Source organism: Balaenoptera ricei, chromosome 19 (assembly GCF_028023285.1).
Source record: "Balaenoptera ricei isolate mBalRic1 chromosome 19, mBalRic1.hap2, whole genome shotgun sequence".
NCBI classification, from domain to species: Eukaryota; Metazoa; Chordata; class Mammalia; order Artiodactyla; family Balaenopteridae; genus Balaenoptera; species Balaenoptera ricei.
The window spans coordinates 35,980,006-36,003,356 of NC_082657.1; the positions used below are offsets into that span (position 1 = coordinate 35,980,006).

Sequence of the window (23,351 nt, forward strand, 5' to 3'; positions counted from 1 at the left end):
TATTGCTGTTGCCATCAGGTTATCAGTACTTTGGTCTTTCAAGATGAAGGCTTTTTAAAACACTTCCTCTCCTGGCCTTGCGTACCCTTCCTGCTCTTTTTATAAACGGGACTGCCCATCGCAGGCCAGGCATGTTGGAAGCACTTGATGAAGTGCACCCTCTGTGCAGTCTGGCTCAGAAAAGGCAGGTGGACAAATCCAAAGATGAAATTATGAAAAGTGAACAAAAAAGGCAAATGGTTTTTTCATCCTTTTCCACTCAGAAAAAAAAAGCAGGCAAGTCCGTTGTAGCTTCATATTAGAAAACAGGCTTTCTGATTTTTTTTAAAACAAACTAGAACTCTCTCCATCTGCTCAGGAACTTAGGTCATCATGTGCCACCTTCAGAGGGGCTCAGGCATGGTCAGGATGAGAAAGCCCAACGTGCAGGCCCAGCCTCAGGAGACATTTGCCGCCTCCTATTGCTTGGGCCTCCTCAGCCATGGGAAGCACTGTTCACCCAAACTGCAGGGCCAGGGGCTAAGGACTGGGGGATGCATTGGCCTGAACCAACAGGTAGTTGTTTGACAAAGCGTGCTAACATCTCCACCAAAATAGGCTGTGTTTTAGGGTGTCAGAAACCTGGTAAGACTTGCCAAGGGTTTTGTTTTCTCTTAAGCCTCAAAAGAAAATCGGTTGGTCTTCCTTAAAACTATCCTCTTATGGCTTAATTCTAGAATGACTATAATTTGTTATTCAAACTCTGAGACACTGGAGAGTAAAAAGGGATGCTGTTAATTGTCACACCAGGACAACAGGCACAAACTAGGCCTGGGACCCAACTGGGACATGGGTATCAGACTTAGTCCTCCCCCACCACCCTTCGCAATGGAGTCGCTCATCCGCAACTGTTTGAATCTGGTTACATTCTAATTGTTTCCAGTTTTTTAAGACAGGACCAAGGGGTGCCCAGAAATGCCTGTGGCTTATTATTCAGAGCATGTTGCGCTGTGGTGGGAAAATAAGCTCAGAAGGAGAGTATACCCCTCTTTGCTGCTCCCCCCACCTCTACTGTCTGTAGCAGCTCCGCGCATCAGGCACTTGGATTGTCTGATCTCTGAACTTCACAAACTGTCAAGGTAGGTGACAGGGCAATCGTAAGTTCATCAAGATGACTAAATGATTTACTGTTAAACTGAGACCCTTTTCAGAATAAAAGGGGGTGCTATTAAATTTATGCCATGACAAGCGGCATAAACGGGACTGTCCCAGCAAAGCAGGCAGGAAGTTGGTCATCCTACCTCAGGCCAAAGAAGTGGCTGGTGGTGCTGAGACTGCAGAACTGGAACTGCCTTTAAATAGGCATTTGGAACCTTTGTACGGTTGTCCCTTGGTATCCGTGGGGGACTGGTTCCAGGACCGCTGGGGATACCAAAACCCACCGATGCTCAAGTCCCTTATGTAAAATGGCGAGTATTTTGAATACAGCTGACCCTGCATATCAGCTGATTGGTTGAATCCTCAGATGTGAAACCCAGGGATATGGAGGGCTGACTGTACTGACTATGCTGCAGCTTCCTGGAGTTTATAAGCATCTATAACCGTGATTCCCCAACATCTTTTCCAAATAAGTTCTTTCATCTTTATTTTTGTAAAAAAACAAAAACAACAAAGTTGCCACCAAGCAAAGGACAACTCACTAGCAAGGCCTTGCTTTCCCTCCCTCCCTCCCTCATGTCCCAGGTGCCTGATGAACAGTGTCAAGGAGGCAGTAGGCATTGATGTTAGCTTTTCCCAAAGGGAAAACTACAAACAAGGGCTTGGGAAAGGGAGGGAAACCTGGATAAGTTTTTCGTCATTGAGAAGTCACTTAAAACTGATTTGTTTAAAATAACTGGTACGTCTGAAATGTAGGAAAGGAAGACTATACTGTCAGCATCATAACCCTCTTTCGACAAGTTTCCCTACAAGTGACGTGCTGGCTTGGGGGAGGGTCAGGCCAGGATTATGTTTTAAGGAATCAGAACGGTTTCGTGAATTTGCTCAGCTTCCCAGAACAAAAACAGAGATAAATAATTGCTGCTTGTTAGGCTCATTCTATGGTGGGCTGCAAGTCTGGAGTCATTGTTAGTGTATTTAGTGCCAATGAGAAGGCTGGGTCCCAGCCTTGGACACCGAAGTCATAAAGACAAAGCAGAGAGAGTCCTGTATCCCCCATCACCTTCTGCTGAATATGGAGGATGGAGAGGTCTTGGCTGTTGGCCTCTCTCCAGCCCATGTGCCTGCCAGAGGAAGGATCCTGATTCCCTGGGAGTGTGGGGTGAGCCCAAGGAGTCTGACGAGCAGAGAAGAGCAAGTGTAGTCCCTTCCGGGCTGACTCCATGCAGGGCTCAGGCTTCGGGCTTGCGGGGCCACCTGCACAGGGACCAGGCTACAGCCTTCAGGCCCAGGGTGGCCCATGGCACCGGTGGTTTAGGCATAGCCGCCAGCCATCTGACTGGTGGCTGCATTGCTGCCTACTCCTCGCCAGGCCTGGAAGCTGAAGAAAGCGCTCACTCCATAGGCAATCATCACTAAACACGAAAAGAACTGAAAGAGAAGACAGCAAAGGTGAGTCTGTCCGCAGCACGGCACACGGGGCTGGGGGCTGTGACAGTGACACAAGCACCTGGAAGGTAGATGCAGACAGTGAACCCCGGGGCCCCTCAATTAACCAGAATGAGCTGCTCTGGAGCCACACCACCTCCTCCTTAACCATACACCCATTTAACCCAAGTGGGGGCTGATGGGTACCAGGTTCTGGGGTGCCAACTTTATATTCTAGTGGGGGAACCATTAACCACACCAGCAAGGTGTGTCTTAGACTGAGAGGGATAACTGGACAGTGTGCTAAGAGTCACCAAGGGGTAGGAGCTCCTTTATAGACACATTTCAGGGATTTAGTTTTAAAAAGGCAATGTTCAGCTACCCTAGGAGTTTTCTGGAATCAATTCATAGGTATCCCTGCACTAGCACCTAAGGCCACGTTCAGAATTTCCATGTCTCTATTCTGGTGACTGAGTTCACAGATTTCAAAACCATCCTCACCAGAAAGAGTGAGGAAACCCAAGTCCTGGTCTAACTCCCGCCCTACCCAGGACTCAGTTTAGGCGCGTCCCTTCACCTCTCTTAGCCTCAGTTTCCTGGTCTGTAGAAAGGACTGGCAGTCCCTGTCCCCCTCCCCACTGAGGGAGTGGAAGGACACAGGAAGTGCCTGCAGGGGCCCGTGGGTGAGGCGTGCCGGGTACGGAGGGGATGCTGATACTTCACTGGCTACCCGACCTGGAGCCCGAGTTTGGGCTGCGTGGGAGAGCCTGAGGAGCTCCCAAATGGTTTAAACCGAAAGGTTTTTGTGCGTGCCTTTCTCAAGGGGGGAGGATAGAGCGCTTTTAACAGATTCTCCAAGGGGACATATGACCCTAAATCATCGTAGCATGACTGATTTACAGTAAATTTAACCCAAACTTCATTTGTGCCACCCAAGTATTTCCCAAGCATTCTGGTTCCTCAGGGTATGGCTGTTAATTATGGAAAACAGCCCACTGAGAGGAGGGTAATTCAGCATGTGGCAGGTGCCTGGCCTGGGACCAGGGAGCAGTGAGAGTCCAGGGGCACAGACCTTGCTTTGGCCCGTCTCCCTTGTAACTGCCGAGGGTGCCCCAGGGAGCCATACTCACGGAGGCAGCTGCACGCTGGTTATACTGCCCGGTGCCCTTCAGGGACGTCAGTTCAACCGAAGCAGAGCAGGTGATGAAGGCCGTGATGTAGAGAATGGTGGCGCCCACATTAAATATCATTAACTGGGGGTAGGTGGGGGAGAGAACAGTCTTAAGACATGAGACTCTTCCGGTAACTGTGGAACCTCCTGGTCCCCACGAGCACATCCCTTTAGTAGCCAGAACGGGCTGGGGCTCAAGGATGCGGATGGAGACACGTGGGTCTTTCCCACTAAAAAGGCCTCAAGAGACAGCGGTCTACACAAGGTCAGCCTGGAGGCCATATGAGCAGGGAATGTAAACATACCGAAGGCCAAGAGATGGTGCGGGTGTGGAGGGGCTGCTAAAGTGACCTGGTCAGGACAGCAACAGTTCCACAAGGCAAAACCCATTCCTGATGGCAAGAGGCCAAACCAAGCCTGTCTCTGAGTGCACCAGCTGAAGAACCCGGGTCCTGCTCGTGTTGGCTCCCAGCCAGGCCCAGCCCTCCCTGTTGCCCCTGAGGACTTGGCTCTGAGGCTGGCCCACGGGGCGGGGGCGGTGGTGCCTCACGTCCCTCTCTGCCCTCAGTGGGAAGAATCTGTGTCTGCCTTTTGGCCACATCCTAGGCTCTAGGCCCCATGTCAAACGCCAGGGTGAGGACCCCCTAAGCCAGGCTGGCAAGGAAGGGTCCTGGGCTGACAACCAGGCCCAGGTCCCATTCCCCCAACGCTTGGCCCCCGGACCCAGTTGACACTCTTAGCAGAGATCGCAAACTGGTGGCCCTCAGGAATGTTTGGCTCATCCCATAGATTTTTAAAAAATATTACGAACATTTTAAATTTGATTTCATACGAAAACTTTGATTTCATATAAAACTTTCAATCTTAAAATATCAAGATTTGGCACCTGCATTCCCACTAACCCCTCCTGACCTATTTCACTCACGCCTCTTACCTGCGCCCGGAAGGGGGCTTGTAGCCCCTATCCCAGGAAAGCCCAATTTGGCAATCATAATTCAGCCTCCTCTAGGAGGGTGAGACACTGCCTTGCCATCATGGCCTGGGAAAGGAGCCTCCTTTCCATCAGCAGCTGTGGCTGGGCCCCAGACCAGTGCTAAGAAACACCAAGGCCCCTCCATCTCCGGAGATGTCTTTCTTCAAGGCTCCTAGGACACGAGGCAGGGGCTGGACCCTAGCCAGGAAGTCAGGCCGCCCCCTCCTCATGCCAGGATCTTCCCTCCAAGCCCAGTGCCCGCCGCAAACACCACCTGGCTCCTGCCAGTGATGTCAAGATCTAACAAACCCGGTCTGTCTTGAGGATGACTCACGTTTCCTCAGCTTCAAAAGTCATTGAATTGCAAACAATGCTGCCTAGTCCCAGCTTTGCTTGTCTTACAATCACGTGCCTCTCTTGCCTCTCTCTGCTCACTGAAAGCCTCAGACCCCAGCTGCAGGGGTTTTCCGGGTCAGAGAAAAAAGCCCTAGCAGCTTTCTCTATGTCTGGCCAGGGTACTTCCTATGGACACTCACAGCTCTGTGTGCTAAGGAGACTGACCCGGGCAAACCCGGGACACCATCCTCTGCCAGGCTGCAGGGGCCTCACCCTGCAGACAGCGGGGTGCGGGGGGTGAGATGGCACGTTGAGCCCAGCCCATCCTGCACACACCGGGCCCAGCCTCGGTGATTCCTGCCAGCTCAGCCCAACCTCCAGGCCCAGGGCTGCCAGTCAGAACCCACAGATTCAAATCCCAACTACCCCGCAAAAGGAAAAATACTTTCAAGATCCCAAATGGCCTCTGGTCTCTCCATTCAACAGCCCCTCACTTCTACTCCCTTCGTGGGAGAAAGTCAAGCCTAAGTCCTCCCGGATTCGTGGCTCTCAGTGCTCAGAAAAACTGGACACCTGAACCATCAATCCTTCCTCCCCCACCCAGAGCTACAGGCCAGCGAGGACTTCAGCCAGCCCCCACCTGCCACTTCTCATTTAGGGAAGGCTGCATTGTCACAGCTACACCCAGAGGCAGAAGGGTCAGCCTGGACCCACCCCCAGGGTTCCTACCCAGACTCACCACCAGCGGCCAAGGCACCATGTATAGCTTCATGTGCAGCTGAAACAGGTAGAGGATGAAGAAGACGATTGTCACCAGCCAGAGGAAGACAGCGACAAACATCACCCAGCCATAGGCCGGGTACAGGTGGTACGGGGTGTCGGCAATCAGGGCCCACACCAGCAGCCCCAGCACCTGGAGGGAGCGAGACAGGGCCAGCGTCTCCCAGAGCCCCCAGCACTCAGGCTGGAGGCCACAGGCCAGAGGCTTCCAGGCCTTTGCCGTGGGGCGCCCTCTGCAGGACACAGTTCTCATTTGCCCAAGAAAAATTTATTTGGCTCCTACTGCATACCAATACATACCAAGCCCTTGCCTGGTAACGTACTCCTTTCAGATCTCAGCTGAAATGTTACGTGCTCCAGGACACCTTCCCTGCTCCTCCAGTCTGGATTCCAGAACCCTCTTCTGTGCTCACATGGCCCCCCAGGCACCCACCACCCAAGACTCTAATTCTGTTTCCTTCCCCAGACTGGAAGCCAGAGCAGCAGTGCCATCCACCCTGCTGCCTCCAGGGTGAGACCCCTGCAGCCCTGGAGGGGTGGTGTCCCAGGCTTGCCCAGTTCCCCACGGGCAAGACAATGACTGTCCCATTCATAGGTGCATCTCAGCACCCAGTACAGGACCGGAGCTTGGTCAGGGGCTTAGTAAAAGCCTCTGAAAGAAAGATGAAGTCACCAGCACACCCCTGAGGGAGGGACACACAATCACAGAGTTCCAGAGGTACAGTGACCTCTGCCTGGTGCCCTACCAAGCCCCTTCCACCCCCAGCTTCTCCGACTCTCCTAATTGCCCCTCAATACAGGTGTTACCATCCCCGCCTTACAGGTGAAACTGGGCCTCAGAAAAGCAAAAGGACCTATCACGCCATTCCTATGTGGCAGGGTGGGCCCCAACATCCCTGTAGTGTGTGTAGCGGCTAACAGCATGGCCTCCGGAGCCGACTGCCTGATTTAAAACGCACTCCCCTTACCAGCTGTGTGACACTGGGTAAGCTCACAACCACTCTGTGCTCTGGACACATCACCTGTCACATGAGTATAAAGAGCATACCTGCCTCACAGGTTCAGGACCCATGGGGGTTTGTACACATGAATGAACAATTCCAGCTGGGGACACTGTGCTGCAGGGAATTCTACACGGGTAGGTTGGCTGAACCCCCCCCCACAGTGGCCTCGTGGGGAATTTGGCAGGGTGGTACCTCACTTGTGGCCGTTCTAGCCTCCCCCGAGCCTCTCCTGGCCCCTTCCCTGCTGGCGGAGACCCCATAGGCCAGGACGTCCTCCTTCACCACAAGGGCATTCATTCTCCAGAATCCCTGGCCGGCAGCAGGCCTCGGGACTGGCCACTGAGAGGGAGGATCTACTGGGGGGCTGTGGAGAAAGGCTGCTTTGCTGATGAAGACACAGAGAGAGCTGTCACTCTTCTTCCCGTGGATAGCGTGTGACACCAAGGCTCCCAGTGACCTTGCCACCGACTCGAGGATGAGCCAACCATCAGTCGGATCACAGGGAAGTGGCTCAGGAGCGAAACCCACCTCTGCTGCTGGTTTGGGGGACAGAAAGTCCCCCCGCCGCAAGCTCCTAGACCAGACACAGGAGAGCTGTCACCCCAGAGCAGCCAGACTGGGTGCCTGCCAGGCACCCCACCGAAGCACCCCTGCCAAGGACCAAAAGGGAAGTTTCTGTATCGATCCCCCTACACCTGTGGGGTCAGGGCAGGAATGAGCCTAGCTGAGGCCGGGAGTCCAGCAGCCCCTGTGACGACTTTCCTTTCTCCCCACCACCTGGAAGTGAGAGGTAGAGCCCTGGGCTTGGGAGTCAGGAGCTGGGCTTTCTTCCTGCCTGGGCTATGGGACGCCAGGCAAGTGCCTTCCTGCTCTGTGCGGCTCACCAGGGCAACTCTAGTCCGCCTGCTAGAACGCAGGCCCCCGAGGAATCCTTCTTTGGTCATCGCTGTGTCTCCAGTGCCCCGCAGTGCCTGGCGCATAGACCTGCTCGATAAACACAGGCTCAGGAGGTAACTGGCCTCAGTTTCCTTATCCAGGAAACAGAGGTCAGACCCCCGCCCCCCACAGGCGCTGTGTGTCACAAGAGGACGCAGGGGTGAATCGCTGAATGTGCTCCCGGCCCTGCCTCCCTCCACGCAGGGGTGGGAGTGGGAGACTCGGGAAAGCACCCACTCCCCTTTCTCTCCAGATTTTTGCACCTGCTCCTCCTCCCGTTCCGGGGGGGGGGGGGCAGTGAGACCCCAGGGACGCCCACCCCACACTGCACCCTGCCAGCCTCCCCTGCCCTACCTCTAGCCTCTAGTGCTCTCCTCTAGCCACCACCAACAGGCTGGGTGGCCCATGGGGCCCAGTTTGCAGGCGAGGAAGGTGGGACAGGTAGCAGGGCCTTGAGGGCAGTCACACCGCTGGGGGCAGAGCCCCTACCCATGAGGACCCAGAGTGCGGGTGTCTCAGCACAGCCCCCCAACCTTTTACCACCCATCCTTAGGACACCCTGCCTGAAACAGACACATCAGCGGGGCCAAGAGCTCCCAGGGCTGGGGGAGGTCACTGTTATAAAGGAGAACAGACACTCCCGAAGCAGCAGGACGCAGGACTCTCCCAGGGGAGGACTAAGCGTGTCAGGGGCAGACAATTATCTCCTCACTTAAAGCAGGGTCCTTACAGGTCTCCATGCCATCGTGTTGCCTGGTTCCAACTATCTGAAAGGAAGTTAGAAAATGCAGTGAACTGAAAAATCAAGAAAGGATCGATCTGGGTTTACACTAATGTACACTTATAAATTGTTGGTATATTACTCATGGACTTGGTCACAATAACCACATAATGCCCTCCAGCTGTGTGCCAGGCCTCAGGTAAGCACCTTCCCTTTTATTTCATTGACTTCCCCATAACCCTCTCAATAGTCAGTATTATGTATTATCCCCATTTTCCAAACGGAGCTCAGAGGAAAATGAGTCATCTACGGTCACCCGTGGGTAAAGGGCAGGGCAGAATTTGAACCCAGATCTGTCGTTCTCTGGAACCTGGGCTACTGAGAGTTACTTAGTGATGTATAAAAAATGAGGACACTTCGCTGGCTCCCAGGGGCGAGGCCCCGCAGGCATCCAGGCTCTCTGGTCTCTCTGCCTCGCCCTCCTGCCCAGCCCTGATTTCCGGATCAGCAAGCACAGCCTCTGGGAGACAAAGCTGCTAGATAAGCAGTGGGAATTTCTGGTGTTCCTTCTGGCCTTGCTGCCCTGGCCCTGTGCCCAGGGAGCCGCCTTGGTTTCTGCCCTCCCCCATCTCAACCAGACAGACTGGTTTTTCCCGTCCCCTCACCCCCAGCCCCAAGAATCTGCAGGAAGTGCCCCAGCCCAGGACAGGGCACCCCTACATGTGTTGACCCTCTGCTGGCCTGGGTGGCCCTGCATGGGGAGCTGGGCCCAGGCCTCATCTGCAGAAGCTGCAGGAGCCACTGGACCCCTCCCTCCTATTGTGGACCCACAGTCTAGCTGGAAGAGGCCAGAGGACTTGTCTTATAGTCCAGTACAGAACAGCAAACCCCACTGTGCAGGGGGAGGGCAGTAGGATGCCAAAGGTGGAGAGCAAGGCAGGAGGCCCCGACTCTGCCACCTGCACACAGGGCTTCACCCAGGCCCTCTTGCAATTCTGACACCCTCTCTGACCACAGGCCTTGCCGTGTGCATCCCTCTGGGTTCACTCATTCAACAAGTATCTGTTGAGCACCTATCACTGTGTGTGTGAGCCAAAACATGAAAAGCCCTGCTCTCCTGGCATGCGAGAGGTGAAGGGAGGGAGCCGTGTGACGAAGAGCAGAACTCTGTGCCTTTACCTCCGGGGGTCCCTGTCTCTTTTGCCTACGTGTTCATCTGTCCCCATGTTTCTCTGTGGGGGTCTACACATATATCTGTGTGTCTTACTCTTAAAGGCAGACACACACACATACACATACACATACACATACACATACACAGAACCAAACCTCATCCCCTTGGTCCTTCCAAACTCTCTGAGGCCCCAGCAACACCTCCTCAGGCATGCACTTCAGATCAACAAAGAGAACGGTCTGGAAATCTTGAAGGAAAAAAAAACCAAAAAAAACCCCTGTCTTCCTGAAAACCTAAAGATTTCAGATTAGGGATTTTCTCTTTAAATGATGGCTGTCAAAAAGGTCACATTCACACATGCCCCAGGACCTTTGCACCTCCAAACAAAAATTTCTCAACGACTGGATAACAGAGCTATTTTTGTTAAAAGCACCTGCAGGGTCAGAGAGGAGAGGGATTAGTCACAAATGCCTGACTAAGAGGCATTCCTCACTTAGCGTGGGCCCCAATCCAGGGACTGGAGTTCTTATAAGAGGGAAACTGGACAAAGAGACACACAGAGGGAGAACACCATGTGAAGATGGAGGCAGAGATTAGACTGATGTGTCTCCAAGCCAAGGAACACAAAGGATTGCTGGCAACCACCAGAAGCTAGGAGAGAGGCATGGGACAGACTCTCCTTCAGAGCCTCCAGGAGGAACCAACCTTGCCAGCACCTTGATTTTGGACTTCTAATACTGTGAGACAATAAATTTTTGTTTTATTTTTTTATTTTTGGCCACACCACATAGCATGTGGGATCTTAGTTCCCTGACTAGGGATCAAACCCATGCCCCCCTGCAGTGGAAGCACAGAGTCTTAACCACTGGACCGCCAGGGAAGTCCCTCTGTTGTTTTTTAAGAGACCTAGTCTGTGGCATTTTGTTATGGCAGCTGTCGGAAATGAATACATCTTTCTTAGCTACTCTTTGAGTCTACGAATGGCTGTTATGATCTGATTTAACTGGGGGATGTTGGCATTAACTCTAATGGAAAGGTGGTCTATTAACTCCCTGGGTTCAAGCTCTGGCCCTGCCAACTTACTAGCTGTGTGACCTCGGGCAAGTTGCTGAACCTCTCTGTGCCTCAGTGTCATCTTCAAAATGTGCCTACCTCACAGGGTAGATGTAAATGAAGTAATATATGTAAGGTACTTAGACCAATGCCCAACATAGGCTTAACACTCTCCGTGCTCTAATGTTATCACTCTGAGAGGTCAGAACATGGGTTTCCCAATCCATTCTCTGTGGCTGGTTTCCTGCAGTAGTAATAGTGTGTGCAGTTCCTAGGGGTATGAGGCCTTGGAGAGATAATGCATCTAATAAGCACCAGGCACAGTTCCTGGCAGATAAGGGCCCTCAGCCAGTGGGGCCCCCCCGCCCACCTTTCAGATAAGGCAGCTGGGCTTATCCAAAGGCAGGGAGGTGCGCAGGTGGTAGGGAGCAGAACCCAGTCCAGCCCCACGCTAAGACACCTCCTGCAGCTACACTCCCTCCACTCCTCACAGGCTAAGGGTCCCTGGGCAGAACCCTTCACCCCTTTAGACCTCAGTCTTCCCCCCTGTACAATGGGAGCAGGGAGGTCTGCTCAGTGTTCTCCAAGGATCCCCTAAGTCTGAGGCCTGACACTCCTCAACACAGGCCTCCTCTAGGGGGGCCCACAGCCTTCCCTCCCTTGTACTTACTGGACGGACTCCACCAATCCCATGAGCACTTGGCCAACTCCTCTCCCGCCCAAAGATGGTCACGCCAACTCTCCTTTTAATCCTCTCCACCTCCTGGGCTGAGTTAGACCCTTGTAGATTTGCCGTGTGGTCTTAGAATAGGCACCTAACCTTTCTGGTTTGTTTCTTCATCTGACACGTGAGGGGGTTGGACAAGTACACCTCTCCTGGTCACCTCATAGGTGTGTCATGCAAGTAAAATACTGTAAAGGAAAAAGTGAAAAGTTGTAGAAGTTGTGAGTGGCTAGGAGGGCTGTTAGACAGCTTAGAGGGAGTAAACCCCAGACTGCAGCGTCCACGCGGGGGACAAAACCTCAGTGCCTGGAGGCTGACATTAGGGTTTCAAACTCAGCAGCCGCCAAGGCACGCAGGTCACAGAAGTGACTAAGGTGGGCCAGGGGAGGTCTGCGGAGCTGAGAGCAGCCTGCTGGTGTCTGGGGGAACGCAGGCCAGAAGTTCAGCCAGAGCTTCGGATTTTTTTTTTTTCCGGCCGCGCCAGGCAGCATGCCGGATCTTAGTTCCCCAACCAGGGATTGAACCCATGCCCCCTGCACTGGAAGCTCAGAGTCTTAACCACTGGACTACCAGGGCAGTCCCAAGAACTTCTGATTTTTCAAGAGACGTTAGAAATCCGAATTTCTACGTGAAATCTTCAGCTTTTTAAACACTGGCAATGAAACCAAATGTTTTAGAAACAATCTGAGGGCAGGGCCCATCCAACAGCCCCCAGGACTCCCTTCTCCCCACTGCACCATCCAGAAAACTGAGGCCCAGGGGACCACGTGAACCCTTCCTGGGGTTCCCCCTCACAGGGACACATCTGGGCAGCTGAGGACACTCAGAACTTGGCCTGACCAGGCCCATACTCCACCCCCGCCCTGGCCCTTCTCGCTACAGTGAAAGGGACTTTATGGGGACAAAAAGCCACCCATTGTGTCCCAGGAGACAAAGGCGCAGGGGACAGAGGCTCTGGGTGCCTGGGTGGCCACAACAATTCCACATACCACCTCCTTCCTCCCTGTGCAGAGGGGCCGGGCTCTAGGGAAAGGCTCCTTGGAATTCCCGCTCTGTACACTATGAGCCTTCGAGAATCCTAGGCCATCACACCCCAGCTCTACAGGAGGTGCGAGGGCAGATTCAGAACCCAGCCCGAGCCAAGTGACCCGGTCTGGGGTGGTATTTAACTCGGCCAAGCCTCCCTTTTGTTACCTGAAAAGCAGGCACGTGAGTTACCAAATCGAGTCATTGAACAAACTCTCCCGAGGGCCCGCTCTCTGCCAGGCGCTGTTATAGGCCCCGAAGTGCAGGGCGGAGCCAGTCAACCAGAGTCCCCACCCACGAGCACCCAGCTCCCAGCCTGGGCTGTCAGGGAGGAGGAGGAGGATGGGAACACTGGCTCGGGGCCTGGTTCACCTCCAGGGCTTTCCAAATGCAGCCTTTATCACACTGCTTGTTATTCCTGAGTCCCGAGTCTCAGAACTAGAGATGAAAGAGACTTCTGCCCCCATGGCCCCGCCGCCCCCAGAGCCCCTCATGAGGACCTCCGGCCCCTGTGTGCAGCCCGCATGTCAAGGAGCCCACTGCCACCACTCTTCCTTTGGGGTCTCTCTCAGGGTTCTAGAAAAATCTTCGCAACATGAAGCTCAAGCTGCCTCCTGCCTACCCCCTTGCTGGTTCCTATTCTGCACTCTGGGGCCAGAGACTAAGCAGGTCCCCTCTACAGAGAGGCATCCCCAAGGCATCCGCAAGGCCTTCCCTGGCTCCCAGAGCCAGCAGCAATGCACCCCCTGGGTGAGGTTCCAGAAATGAAGACCTGCTCACCTTCCTCCCTTTCCTCCCTTGGGGGTCTCCTGGTCCTCCCCAGAAAGTCAACCTGTGCCTCCCCAGCACTAAGACCCTTACAGCGACACAGAGCTTTTCTAGGAAGGCCTTAGTCCCCTTGAAAGCCCAGGTCAAGTGCAAATCCAGCCCCCCTCCAGTGCTTCACTCCCAGGAAGCCCAACTCTCTCAAGTAAAGCACTTGGCCCATTTCACGGATGAGGAAACCAAAGCTCTCGGAAGAGATGGACGTGTCCCAAGGTCATGCACGGTAAGCGTGGGGACAGTTCTGTGACCCAGTAGATAGAGACGCCCAGAGGAAGACAAAACTCCAAATCCCAGGAGGTAGGGACACTCCCTGGAGACTAATTTGTTTGGAGGAAGCATCACTGCCCTGGAGGTGGGAGCAGAGAAGAGGCAGGGGCAGTCCTTGACCCTGGGCGGAGAGGGGTGACAGAATCTTATGTTCTCAGCACCCCAGGCAGGTCCCCGTCCGGCCATCGGCCCTCCAGAGAGAGCCGGCTGCTGGGAGCGTATGAACTTCACTAGCCCCATGAGACCTGGCCTGTCTACCTGCTGGGGAACAGGGCTGGGGGGAGGGGCAGCCTAAAGTGAGGGTCTTCCTTATTCCCTGGACTTCCTTCCTCAGACACTAGCTCTAGTCCTGACTCTGTCACTTATGTTTGGGGTGACATTGAGCAAGCCCCACCCCATCTAAACTTCGAGGACAGACAAGTGACCCCATCTGGCTAATCTCATACAGGCTGGCAGATCACCTGGTATCTGACCTCTCCGCTCCTAACTGAATGAAGCTCAAACATCCCAGAACAGCCCCAGGTCTGTTCCCTAGCAACTGGGCCCTGCCTGACCTTCAGCCCTGGCCTTCCTGCTCTCACCTCTCCGTAAGACCCTGTACCACCCTGCCCTCCCACCTCTTGGGCAAACAGGAGGGGCCAGCTCAGCCCAACAGCAAAGGACCAGCTTATATTCAGGGCTGGGCTCACTGGACTGCCAAGGAAAACAGGCTCTCCCCCAACACTCAGGTTCCAAATCGCCATGGGGACCAGGGCAGGACCCCCTGCAGCTCCCTCAGACCATCTAAGAGCAGGAAATCAGGGCATAGTCCTCACTGAATTCTACCACAAACAACTCACCAGCTGACAAGGAGTAACCTACACCTGGCCCTGATACTCCAACAGAAGCTGAGGGCATCCACCACACGTGGACAGCTCCGCAGCCTTTACCTCTTTCCACTTACAGATGGTTAAGAAAAGGTCACTCAGACAGTAACACTGAACTCAAAGCCATTGCTTGCTGCTCTGTGATCCTGGGAAAGTGCCTTCCCCTCTCTGGGCCTGAGGGAGCCTTCAAATGCCATCTCCATAGCTTTTGCTGCACCCATAAATGACCTGTCCTATTTTTTTACCCACTATTTTCATTTATTTGAAAGATTTTTTTGATAAGTTATTTTATTTTTTAAAATGCATAATATATATGACATGATAGGTAACAAAATGGTGTTTTTAGCATGTCTCCCTCCTCCCCTGATACTCAATTTCTTCCCTGGGGGCAACCAAGAGTGATTTCTCAAGTGTCTTGTCAAAGACTACCTAGGCATGCACACACACACATACACTTCAGATAGGCAAGTGTGTATATTTATATAGCCTGTGTGTATTTCTCCCAGACAAATGACAGTATTCTACACACACAGGTTTTCACCTTGCGTTTTCCACTTAACCATACAGCCTGGAGACTGTCCATCATTACATACATACAGAGCTGCCTTACTGTTTTCGTTGAGGGGTGAGAAGTTATCTTTTTACTAACTGTATCGTATGCCACCGCACAAATGTATCATAATTTGTTTAACTAGTCCTCATTGATGAATGTGGATTTATCACACAAATAATAATTTTAAAAAGAAACTTTTAAATCACTAAAAAGTAGAAAACCTGCATTATCTACCACAATAGAAGCTAACTATAAAATTAAATACAACAAAAATTAACAATATTAATACATCCCAGATAGATACAGTTGTCTTCCCAGGATCCAGAGCTCCAGATTTAAATTTAAAAAGTGTTGGGGGCTTCCCTGGTGGCGCAGTGGTTGAGAATCTGCCTGCCAATGCAGGGGACACGGGTTCGAGCCCTGGTCTGGGAGGATCCCACATGCCGCGGAGCAGCTGGGCCAGTGAGCCACAACTACTGAGCCCGTGCGTCTGGAGCCTGTGCTCCGCAACAAGAGAGGCCGCGACAGTGAGAGGCCGGCGCACAGCGATGAGGAGTGGCCCCCGCTCGCCACAACTAGAGAAAGCCCTCGCACAGAAACGGAGACCCAACACAGCCAAAAATAAATAAATAAGTAAAATTAAAAAAAAAAAAAAAAAAGTGTTGGGAAGGCACTAAAGACACTTTAGCACCCAAATGAGGCTGTCTCCTCCAGCAATCTTCCAGGACTGTGATTGATGCAACACTTTCCAAGCCCCACATGGGAGAATTTTTCTTACCTCTAGGTGGGAAAGTCCTAACTCTGACAGTTTCCAGAAGCCAGAAAGAAAAAAGGAAAGAAAACAAGAAATTCGGCAACACAAAAATAGGTCTTTCTGACCAAAAACAAAACAAAACAAACAAGCAAACAAAAAACAAAAACCACCATAAAAAAAAACAAAAAAAAAATACCCTGAGCAAAGTCAAAAAACAAACTAGGAAAAAAATATTTGCAAATCATCTAGCACTCCTAGCAATTGATAGGACAAAGACCAACAACTTAATAGAATGTGGAAAGAAGCAAACATACAAGGAAATGCAAATGGCTCTTAAACATATTTTAAAAAGTGAGGTTCTTTAACCTCACTCATAAGAGAAATGCAAAACAATGCTACCCTGACCTGCCATTTCGCCTGTCAGATGGGAGCTGTGGGGAACAGGCACTCTACGAGAAGGCTCACTGAGGGGCACAAATGTGACCCCTATGGAGGGCATCTGACAATCTCTAACAAAATCACTAACACACATAACCTGAGCCAGTGGTCCCCCTTCCGGAAATGTACCATACAGACGCGCTCAGTGGCTTGGGCGAGATCATTCACCGTGACAGAGTGTGGAACACCGTGACAGAGTGTGGAAACCCAAGTGTCTGTCAACAAAGGGACGGGCCACACAACTCACACCACAGCTGCGGGATGGGCTGCTACAGAAGCCGCAAGAGAAGTGATCACGCTTCAGGTACTGAGACGAAAAGACCTCCATGACACACTTTTAAGTGAAAAAGGAAAAGTGCAGAAGGATGTGGATAGACCATAGCCCTGGAGTAAAGTGGGGAGAGGTGGGGATCTATAGCCACATTTGCAGATCTCCTTAAAGAAAGCCTAAAATGCTACACAGGAAACAGAGAAGAATGGGCATGGGGGTGGTCAACTCTAACCAAAAGGGACAGAGATTTTTCACGGTGCTCTTTCCCACTCTATCTTATTCTAGGCTGTTGTAAATACATTACCTATTAAAGAAATTAAGGAAATAAAAGATTAAAAAAAGAAAGATACGTGTAGCTCTATGTGCAATGATATAGAACATCCCTAGGTGTATTGCCAAGGGGGGAAAAGCGTGGCAGGGCACAGGCAGAGTGCACCTACCTGTGTTTTGATAGGTGTTATGTGTAGAAATAACTGCACCGACTCACCCTGGAATGCCACACCCATGATGCCTCGGGGAAGGGCGGGGGATGGGGTGGGAGGAGTGACCCGACTGGGATGAGAGATTACATTTTCATTGATAATGCTTTGGACTGCTGGAACATTTTTGCCGTATGTCTGTATAATTTTTTCAAAGAATAAAAACAGGCCCATCAATAGAGAAATGGCTAAATGAGCTAGGGCCCTACCATGACATCCTGGGATAGCCCGAAACAGTTAGGAAGGAGGCAGACAGCGCTGCATAACATGAAGAGATGCAGGTGCCCTGGGTGTGAGAAAAGCAACCGAACAAAGGATACAGAATAAAACCATCAATGTTTTTTAAACTGCACAGGAAAAAGAACTAGAAACACCCCAACACAGCAGCTCCCTTGGGGAGAGGGGTAGGGGATCCAAGAATAACTTTAGCCTTACCTGTAATAGGTTTTTGCTTTTTAAGGATAATGTGTCCACATATTGTTACATAATTATAAATTGATTCCAAACACTCAATACACTCCTAGCCACAATAAGTGGGGCGGGTAGGCGGAGATAACAATACAGGCACTGTTTTGCTGGGTACAGTGGAGTAGGAAGGAAGGTGGGGAGCATGCAGGGTGGGGAATGCTGCCCTAAGGAGGCTGAACCCACGAAACTCAGTGCTATGGAAAACCCTGTGAGTCCCCAGCACTGTGATCCCAATACGGCCAACCTCTGCTCACACCTCACAGATCCCAACAACCTTGTCTAGCCAACCTAAAGAGTTGACTTTCAGCCTCTGCCCTGCCCCCAACCTGGAAAGGGGCTGCCATGCCTTGTGGGGCTGGAGAGAGTCAGGATTACCACAAGGAAGAACTTTCTCACACTCCCAGGTGCATAAGGATGGAGCAGGTAGCCTTTAGAGGGACTGAGCTCCCTGTCCCTGGAAGAATGCAAGCTCATGTTGAGGACACACCGAGGGGCCTTTGGGAGCAAGCGTAAGAGCCCTAGGATTCTATGACCCTGTGAATCCTAACTGCCCTTCGTTCTAACATATACAGCGCTAGCTAAGCCCTTTGCAGGTATCAGCTTCCACATTCCTCACAATCCCACCATCACCATTTCACAGACAAGGAAACTGAGGCTCAGGGATATTAGGGAACTTGCCCAAGATGACAGAGCCAGGATTTGAACCCAAGGCTCTCTGCTTCCACCAATACTCTCACCACCACCCATGGATCACTGTGATCAAGTGGCAGGTGAGGCTTCTGATCTGTTTATTCACCTGCCAACTGGGAATCATGTGACCACCCCCAATCCCAGGAGATAGGGCAAGAAGGAAGGATAAAAGGTGACAAACACAACCATCCTACCGACACAGGCCATTCATATGGCTTCTATGTCCTGAGCCTCAAGGATGCCTTCTGACTGCTGGGCCTTTATACGAGGTATTCCAAGGTTCATGTGCTCTGCACCTCCTTACTACCCCTTCCACATAACTAAACACTTCAGGGCCCACTTCTGTCAGGAAGCCTTCCCTAGTGGCCCTGGCCCCTGATGAGTTCCCCTTCCTGAATTTCCTCTCCTTCCCGGTCCAAAGCACCCTACCTCTCACCAAACAAACAAGCAAAGAAACAAAACAAAAAAAGGAAGCACAGCTAGAGCCAGGCTTTGGATTCTCAGATCTGAGTGCAAATCCCAGATTGACCACTCTACCCTGTGTGCCCTTGTACAAGTTCCTCAACCTCTCTGAGCCTGTTTCCTCATCAGTAAACCCAGGTAGATCACCTTTTTCCCCGGGGCTCGGGGAAGATTAAAAAAATAAGAAAGATGTGTGCACTTAATAGCGTTCACTTTATACTTACTCTATAAAGGCTCTGGGATCAGTCAAGTTAACCACACCTTCCACAAAGTTCCTTCACCCCCTAGCCACACAAAGATTTGCAGCATCAAAAGCTTCCAGGTTTTCCAGGGGAAAGTGGTGGGTTGGGGGTGGGGGGTGTATGATGAATTAGGAGATTGGGATTGACATATATACACTAATACATATAAAATAGATGACTAATAAGAACCTGCTGTATTAAAAAAAAAAAAAAAAAAGCTTCCAGGTTTTTAATGACCAAGAGCTGTCTCTAGATCAAACTTGCCTGCTTCCATTTTTACATGCTATCTGCATAAATTCATGTTTCCCTTTTTGCCTAGGCTGCTAGGAAACTCAACAAAGAATCGACAGCCTTAAACTTGTGACAGATTCCAGATCTCCTTTTAGCGCTCTTTAAGTCAATCCCTACCCAACCCACACATACACCACCAACTTTTAAAAATATATTACGTTAACTCTTCTGTCATTATGTGACTTGATATCATACTCCATCTCATGTTCTTTCTGGAGCTAGATGGGGTGGGGGGAGCGATAAATCAGTGAACACTGAGGTTGGTTCTTCAGGACACATTTAATACTAAAATAAACAAAGAACACATCTCCTTCTCAAGAAGCTGGGGCCTTTCTACCTCCCCTTCCCACCGCCCTCCTCCCACATCTGGAACTCTTCACCAGATCCTGGGAAACAAAAGGGTCTGATGGAGAACTAGCTTTCACCTTCCCATGTACTGCCTCCTCCAGGCAGCCTTCCCTGATCCCTCCACAGGTAGCTCACCCTTTGAGCTTACAGACAAAGAGCTTCTGGAGAGCAGGCCCTGGGTCTGGGGTCTCCATCACTCCCACAACAGCACCACACCCAGTGCCCAGTAGGAGCCCAGATGAGTGTGGTAATAGAGCGCGGATCAGAAAAGTCAGGCCACTCAGGGCTTAGATCCCAGCTCTATCACTCTATGAGCTCTTGGGCAAAGAACTGACCCCTGAGCCTCAGTTTCCTCACCTGTAAAGTGGAGGAGAATATGAGAATATGAAGCTCTTGGCAGAAGGCCTGGAGCTTAGCTTGCACCTGAGTGATGGGAGCTATGATGGTTTCCCAGAAGACGTGGTGCCTGTTGAGTGGAACCCTCCTTGTCTCAGACCCAGTGGAACTGTCCGTTGCCAGAGAAACAGTTCAGGAAGCAGCTTCTCCTACAAGCCAATTGGTGAAGGCACTAAAAGGTGCAGGTCTTCAGAACTCTGATGGGAGACCCTTGTCCCCCTTCCCCCGGGCCCCAAAAGCACTGCAGGGAGGGCAGAAGAAGGCCATCCCACTCACACTCAGTCCCTGGGAGTCTAAGTGCCAAGCTCCATCCACCACAGCTCTCCAGGCCAGTCCTGCATTCCATGGACACCTCAGTGTCTACATTTGCACGATGGGACCCAGATGCTCAGCCCACGGGGACCCCTAAATCAGAGACACAAGCCTCCGCCACAGGAAGCTACCCCAGTCCTTGCAGGCACAGCAGGGCCTTCCTCTAGTTCCCCTTATTCCAAGTTTCATTGTTCAAATGCAAAAGGGGCTGACGCTCAGGTCCTGCCTACCGGGAGCTAACCCCGGGGACCCACCAGGCAGCCTCATCCTGCTCAGCCCAGCAGGGATCCCTCTGCTGTTCCAAACCCCCTAAGGCTGCGAACAGAACATGGTCACCACTTCTCGCAAGGTATTCAAGCCTTCCGTTTCTGGCCACCCAGAAACAAGTGCTTCAGCTCCAGGGTAGGGGAGCAAAATTTGCCACCCCAAAATTCATCTCTTGGCATAATAATTTTAAGCTGCTGATCTAAGAAACAGCAGACATGGGAAAAACTGAAAACCAAGGTTTCTTACCCTTTTGTAAGAAACATTTACATGTGTAAGGGAAATCTCCATCTGTAAAGGTGTCTCCCTCACAGTACCAAGAGGTTGACCAAATCTCTAGAAACATATCATTGGAAAAAGTAACAACTTAAATCTGCATCACAATTGTTTACTGTGCTTTTCCTGCTCACCTCCCATAACTGGCTCCCCATCCTCAATATCCTCTTGTGTCTTTAGCTGAAGATGGTATTTAAGGGGAGGGATTTGGCCATTTTGCGAGTTTCTCAGTTTTTCTGGGCCTTTCCCATGTGTACATGTGATTAAACTTTGATTTTCTCCTGTTAATCTCTCTCATGTCAATTTAACTCTTAGACCAGCCAGAAGAACTAGACGGGTAGAGGAAAATTTCTACCTCCCCTACACTGGCTAAACCAACCTGCTGGCTACTCTCCCCACTTCCCTTCCACTTCCCCAGCCCCAAGGCTTGCCCCGCACAGTGGCCCGCCCTTTGAACACCCTTTCCCTACCTCTGCCTCAGATTTCAGTGAAGTCCCTGCTCAAAAGCCAGCTGTCCTCCATGAGCCTCCCTGGACTCAGAATTGATCATCCCTCTCCTCTGCCCTTTCTCACCCCTGGGACTGGGACTCCCTTCCCGCTTGGCTGCTGTAACCTTCACAACCACCCGGGAGCCTAGCACTCAGCAGTGCTCCGGACCGGCTTTTCCTACCTGCAGATTTAAATTAGTCCCCAGTCGGGACCTCTCCCCCGCCCCGCCCCTCCCCTTCACAAAGAATCTGCCAGACTGCTCAGAGAGAAGTCAAAAATGTAGATTTCTGGGCTGTAGTAACTGAGATTCCAATTCCACATTTTTCCCGGGGGTGGGGACCAAGATCTACATTTTAAACCTCCGAGAGAGTCTGAGGCTGAGGTGGGGGAGGGGCCCCACAGGAAGAGATTTGAGGAATTCTGAAAGAGAGACGGCACCGGCCCAGGAGGAAGAGTGCTCACCTGCGGTAAGGAGGGAGGTTTGGTCTCGGACCCTGCCTTCAGTCCTAAACCTGGCAGCCTTGCTAGGACCCAGCAGTGGGACAGCAGGAGGTGCCCTAATGCAAAATGGATCTTGGCCCACCTCCAATTCCCCCCTAGTCCTCTGAAAACGCACCAAGCCCCTCCCACAGGGCAGCCCCCCAGCTTCCCGACTCGCCCCAGAGGGTACTATGGGGAGAAAGCTAACACCCTCAAGCCTGAAATTGGTGTGTGGGGAGAGGGGTGTTCCCATCGTTCGGCCTCGGCTGGGGTCTACAAAGGGTATTGGATATAGAGGTGTCCTGCCTCTGGCTTCCCACAAATCCCTCTCCCAGCGTTGGGCGCGGTATCTCGGCCCCAAGGGGCCAGTCAAACCGGCCGGAAACCGGCAGGTTACCCAGTGGAAGCCAGAAGGGCCGGGCTCCCGCGTGGGAGCCCATAGGGCCCTGCTGAAGGGTCTGTGCTGGACCGGATGTGCCCACTCGGTTCTGGGGTGCAGCCACGGGGAGCCGCTGGGAGCTCAGCAGAGGGTCAAATGAGTGAACTTTGCCTCAGGCTAGGTGCTGGAGGGCTGAGGGCTTAGTCCTGGCAGAGGGAGAGCCAGAGACGGAGAAACAGAGAGAGAGAGAGAGAGAGAGAGAGAGAGAGAGAGAGAGAGAGAGAGAGAGAGTGGCGCGCGGTGATTGTGGCTTTTGTGAGAGCTTCTGTGGGTGACCTCTTGGTGACCACTTGGGAGGGAGTGATGGGGCGCTGAGGTGGGCACTCTGACATTGGTGCACCTTGTGTGTGCTCGAAGAGGCGGCAACTAGGACGTCTCGGGGTGAGAGGGTTCCAGGGTGATCTCGGGGGCGTCCGTCCTAGAGGCGCCCCCGAGGAAGGAACGGCGCATCGGGGCGCATGTGAACTTGGGTTGGGGGTGTGCGAGAAGCAAAGAAAAAGGGCAACTCTAGAGCCCCCGACCCCTCCTGGATCCCCGGGACACCCCGCCACCCCCCGGTCCCGGACCCCAGGCCCCAAGCGCGCGCTCACCAACTGCAGCAGCATGAGCGCACCGAGGCTGGAGCGCACGAAGCCCAGGTCTGGGCGCAGCGCCGAAACCGCGGCGCCGCCTCCCTGCGCCGGGCTGCTGGTCCGCGTGCTCACTTTAGACGGGAATTCAGCCATGGCGGCTCCGCTCGCCTCCAGAGGTTGCTCCCGCCGCCGTCGCCACCCCTCCCCGCGGCGGGTGCCGGCTTCTGCGCGGCTCCTCCGAGGGGACTCGCGCTCGCGATACGGCTCCCAGGGCTACGCGCGGCGTCTGGGAGAGAAGCCGGGAGCAGCCAGGTGCGGCTGGAATCCCGGCCCCGCCCTCGCCACGAAACCCTCCCCTTTAACCCTTCGCACACCGCCCGCCGGTCCATCCCGGAGCCACACCAAGTCGCCATCTCTTTGACGCGGAAACTGAGGCCGTGGTCAATGAGATGGCTCCACCAGAACCAGCCTAGATAGCTGCCCGTTTCTCTCCCCGGGAAAGCCGCCTGCTGACAATATCCCCCGCATTCGCGGCAGCTTTGACCGCTCCTTCGCTCCCTCCTCGCCCTTAGCTTCCGAGCCTCGGGATAAACTGGCGGCCGCTAGCAGAGCGGGCAAATACCGGCTCCCTGCCGAATGCCTCTCTGGCGCTGTGTGCCCTTGGGCGAGCCCTTGCCCCTCTCTGAAGTCTCCCCGTAAAGCGGGA

The 23,351-nt window shown here is 52.6% G+C and overlaps 1 protein-coding gene across 1 annotated transcript; it reads right to left on the minus strand.

Moving 5' to 3' along the window:
* Positions 1 to 1,607: 1,607 nt before the first annotated feature.
* PLLP (plasmolipin) lies at positions 1,608 to 22,944 on the minus strand. Its single transcript, XM_059905530.1, has 4 exons — positions 22,664 to 22,944; positions 5,785 to 5,958; positions 3,696 to 3,818; positions 1,608 to 2,568 (listed from the first exon to the last, which is right to left on the minus strand). Exons 1-4 carry the CDS (start codon positions 22,796 to 22,798, stop codon positions 2,452 to 2,454), a joined length of 549 nt encoding a protein of 182 aa, XP_059761513.1. The 5' UTR covers positions 22,799 to 22,944; the 3' UTR covers positions 1,608 to 2,451.
* Between the last annotated feature and the right edge of the window lie 407 nt (positions 22,945 to 23,351).

What these genes read in the sequence shown, in the direction of transcription:
- PLLP (XM_059905530.1), bottom strand. Translation starts at nt 22,798, where the DNA reads ATGGCTGAATTCCCGTCTAAAGTGAGCACGCGGACCAGCAGCCCGGCG. An exon ending in CGCTCATGCTGCTGCAGTTG is followed by an intron (nt 5,959 to 22,663) that starts GTGAGCGCGCGC and finishes CGCTCCCTCCAG; the next exon opens with GTGCTGGGGCTGCTGGTGTG. An exon ending in TGGTGCCTTGGCCGCTGGTG is followed by an intron (nt 3,819 to 5,784) that starts GTGAGTCTGGGT and finishes ACCTACCCCCAG; the next exon opens with TTAATGATATTTAATGTGGG.